The 4,459-nt window shown below is 38.3% G+C and overlaps 1 protein-coding gene across 1 annotated transcript in view; it reads right to left on the bottom strand.

Moving 5' to 3' along the window:
- secisbp2l (SECIS binding protein 2-like) overlaps window positions 1–4,459 on the bottom strand; it is a gene marked incomplete in the record, with an annotated part of 17,249 nt that overhangs the window by 11,852 nt on the left and 938 nt on the right. Inside the window, 3 exon segments of the mRNA XM_024295641.2 lie at window positions 350–488; window positions 573–900; window positions 1,602–1,825. Coding sequence (XP_024151409.1) covers window positions 350–488; window positions 573–900; window positions 1,602–1,825 — 691 coding nt within the window.

Raw genomic sequence — 4,459 nt, 5'->3', positions numbered from 1 at the left:
AAAAAAAACAATTAAGAAAAAAATCCAAACTGACAGGCTTAAGTATTTGTTCAGGAGCATTACATCATGGAGGCCTGAGTTTCACTCATGTTAACCTCTAACAGGAATCTCTGCATTCCGTTTCTACCACTGGCTCAAACCAAACACCAACAACTTGCAGGACCAGACGTTTGTCATACTTTCTTTGTCCCCAGATATAAAAAAAGACCTAATAATTTCCAGAACTGAAGTAACTTAATGGTTTCAGAGTTTGGGTTTTTCTCGCAGGTTTTGTAGAAACAGATTTTCGCAAAGATTGATACAATAAACCAGCTGTGTCTTTAGTTGCTGCAGACAGTAGTTTTCTTACCCGTCTGCTGTGCGGCATCCACCAGCATCACAGTCTTGGTAATACCGTCAGGCCCTAAGGTGCACACCTCCTTCTGCACAGCTACATTTCTTGTTGGAGGTCGACGACCCCGAGCAGCTTGGTAAACACCCAAATGTTGCTGTGAGAAAACACACACACACAAAAACATGAATATGAGCAATAATCTGAGTCTGAATCAAATAAAAGTGCTGATCTTTTGTACCTTTGGCGGGACATTAGATCGGACCATTCCCCTTCCTCTTTGACTGGCCATTCCATACGCGAGTCCGAGGGACAGGGGTCTTTCGCTGACCTCTGCTGAGACAGGGTTGACTACACCTGCTTGAACGGGACCGGCGTAGGTGCCTGGGAAGGGCTGATAAAAGCCCATCACTGGTGGGCAAGGAGCAGGCATGAACTGGTAGTAAGTGTAATCGTTGGAGACAGGAGGCTGGGGGGAAGACATGATGGGGTAGGCCAAGTATGGAGCACCAGGGGTGGGGTTAGGCTGCTGCCAGCGCAGCTCCCCTCCATTATATACAGGATGTTGCCTGTAAAAAAATAAAAATAAAATAAAAAAAAAATTATAATTAAACCTTTATTAACCCTTAAAAATATCAATTTGGAAATGTGACTCAAATGAATCTATAATAGTATTTGGATTATTTTCAGAGGTTGCACCTTTGTTCACACAGCCTGCTCTAAACGTTGGTTTTCTCGGGTCACAAACGCAGCATGTGCTAATGCTAATAGAGATCCGGATGATATTTTCGCAGCTACTCTACGATAGCGGGCATTTCCTTGCATTCAAATGGTGGGGAAGGAAACGAAGGAGCGGATGCACGCAGGACGCGGCGCCGCATTTGGGACAGAGGAAGAGCCACTGGAAACATTAAGGGGGTTGTAGTTCTATTTCTGTTCCATTTATGACTAGATAGTCTTGCAGTAAAAACCAATGAGAGGAATCAAAGTTTAAATAAATACCTAGATGATCAGTGTTCACTTAAAAAAAAGGGGGAGGGAGATCGAGTTTCTCTAGAAAACATGGGAAGACATATGTTTGTTCTTTGAACAAAGTCCACTTATTGACAGATTATGCTGTAAGGAATGACTGATACCTCACAGACCTGGTTAGGTTCAAATTCCAAAACAAGAAGTACAAATGCTATTAACTTAGCTTCAAATATCTTTAGAGGTTCATCCTAAAACCAGTGACCTCTGACCCCAGCACAAACACTGACTGTACAAGTACCTGCTGGGTTGGTTCTCCTGGACAAAAGGATAGCAGGTGATGAGGTAGCTGGGTATGGATGTGGCTTCCACCCCTCCACTGCCTCCTCCAATACCCCCACCACCTCCGCCTCCTCCTCCTCCGCCGCCGCCTGCTTCCCCAGAAAGACTCATGCTGATTATAGGACCTTCAAAACCTTTCCTCTGCGGGATAAATGGTTCCACTTCAGGTGAAAGCTTCACATCCTGCACAAAGACAAACCATCAGCCATTACAGTCACACAGTGAGCGAAGGCGGGTAATTGCTGGCTGTGTGATGTATGCGAGAGACAATTAGGTCTTTCTCTTCAGGGCTGATAACTATTTGTCACGTTTTTAGTCAGCCAGTACATTCTCAGTTTGCTTTTTCTCAAAGCAGTTTTTCATATTTGTACCAAGTTCTGGTAGATTTTTTTTCTTCTTTCATTTTACTTCTCATTTAGGTACTTCACTGCTGGGTGGAAACAAAAAGTCATGAAAACAGCCAGAACATTGTGTCAGAGTTGAACTTCACTTCTCCAATAGGTTTGTGATTTTTGCAGAGCCATTTTTGAAGGTTTAAATTAACAATAAAAATTTTTTTGAACAAAAACCATAAACTTCTCAGACAAAAATACTGTGGATTTGCAAAAACAGTGAATTGGGACAACAAAATTAGATCTAACTAGTCATGTACAAAGAATAAGTAGAAACATGACAGAAAAGAACACATCATGATATAAATAAAGTTGCTGCAGGTTAAAATCGAGGTATACTGCGTCAAATTACTTTTGATGGTGAAACTAAATAAGCAACCACTAATGACTAATTTAAAACAATTTATTAATAATACTCAAAAAAGGGTATTTTGTGCATTAAAATACATTTTATAGTAGTCGTTTTATCATTTATCTATGCATAAAAACTGTCAAAAAAAAAATCAAACTTTGTAAAGCATTTTTCACACTAAAATACAAAGTGTTTTAGAGAATTTAAACATCTTTCAAAAAACAAAACAAAAAAAAATCTGGTATAGATAAAAATCTATAAATAAATTTAAAAAAAGGAATATTCATCTGAAGGTAATGGTGATTTCACAAATGTAGTCAACATCCGCATTGTCACCAGAAGCACCATTGAGCAGAAACTAATCTATTTTTAAGAGGCTCATATTGTAGCTTGATTATCTCATTAAGACTTAACACCATAGTTTATTACTTTTGCTGCAGTTCTCTGTTCTTACATAATAATCTGACACAGATCCAAAAAAATCCAAATGTGTCACGAGTAAAATGAGCAAACTGTACAGAAAAACAGCTGACATAGAATGGGCATCGGAAAAATAAAGCATGTTAAACACTTCAATTTTCAAATAACCCTATTTTTTTCGCCTTTTCTTTTACAACATAAGATAAGACAAAATAAAGAGAAGGGGCACGTGAGGACAACTTCAGATTATAACACATCTAAATACATCAATATAGCATTGCAATTATGATATGTACTCTATGTTTAAAACATATTTCTGAGTGGATCAACGTTTTACAGCAAGTACTGCACATAGTATAGTTTGCAATCTTTGTTGGGTAATAAGTAGGGTTAAAAAAATAAATAAATAAAAGATACATTTGTATGAAGTTTGACTACAATTGCTGGACAAATGTGATTTAAAAATATCCTCCTTAAAACTGCAATAATCTCATTCTTTCATTCAGTTTGGGGGGATCATTTTTGAACCCTCTGTTCTTTTCATTGTCATGAGAGTGTGCCATTTACACACCAGAGAGTCCTCTGTTTTGTATTTTGTCTTATTGTATTTTGCAAAGGATGTTAAGAGGTGACAGGGTTCAGTACACAAAGACGCCCCTCTCTCTGAAACTGTGGTTGGAGCATATCAATGGAGTTTCAGTCCAACCAGTGGATGTCACAAATGGCTATTGTTTCCCACTGCTACTGTCTGTGGGTGGATCTTGGTGATCTTATCTTAGGAATCAATCCTATCCAAGATGAGACAAACGCAGCATTTTTTGTACCTGTTTTGTTAAGAAAATCAAAGTGTAAATGGAAAGTTGTGCTGTTGGAATCTCAAATATTAGTAAAATAATAAAAGTCTCCAAAACCACACATGAAGGGTTTGTTACTGCAGTACCTGTCCAATGTTACAGTGTAGCTAACACAGTGTTGTTATAGGATTAGATTTGAGAGGATAAAGTAAGGACAGTACTACAGGATAAGCTGACTAACATGGACTAGTTGTGTTCCCCGATTGTGGTTCTTAAACACTAAAGTGGTGGAAAACTACAGCAATTAAAAAAAAAATCTTTGAGGCGACATTCTTCATTTCAACGACTGTTGAGAGGATTACTGAGAATAATTGTGGCTGTGAAAAACACAATGAGGTCAGACCCAGATGTGCATCCGTTAGGGATGACAGAAGATGGCTGGATGGACTGATCTAACAAGCTTCTGTTTGTACAAGGATTTATTCGTACACGGTGCATTCAGAATCTGCATGCAAGCAGGGTGGACTGTGTGTGGACGGGATAACAAATCCATTAGAACTTTTCACATTTAAAGAAACTGAGCAGATGACCATAATGACACGGTCACATTGGCTATTTGTCAAGAAGAATAAATAGGAAAGAATGCTTCAAAGATCAAGTCCCAAGATATTGGTTAAATTTAATCTTTTATTTTGTCAAATTGAGTTTTTATTTTTAACCGTATATCCAACACTTATCATTGGCAACAAGATGTTAAGACATAACTTGTTGAATGTTTTGGCTCCTTCGATCAGATCTTTATTGTTCCAAAGGAAAAAAGAAAGTCTAACAGAGAGGTACACTGTTTACAGCTTTAGGT

The sequence above is a fragment of the Oryzias melastigma genome, linkage group LG3 (genome assembly GCF_002922805.2).
Source record: "Oryzias melastigma strain HK-1 linkage group LG3, ASM292280v2, whole genome shotgun sequence".
Lineage (NCBI taxonomy): Eukaryota > Metazoa > Chordata > Actinopteri > Beloniformes > Adrianichthyidae > Oryzias > Oryzias melastigma.
Note: the sequence above shows the minus strand (reverse complement) of the source record. Positions and strands in the feature narration are given on the sequence as shown.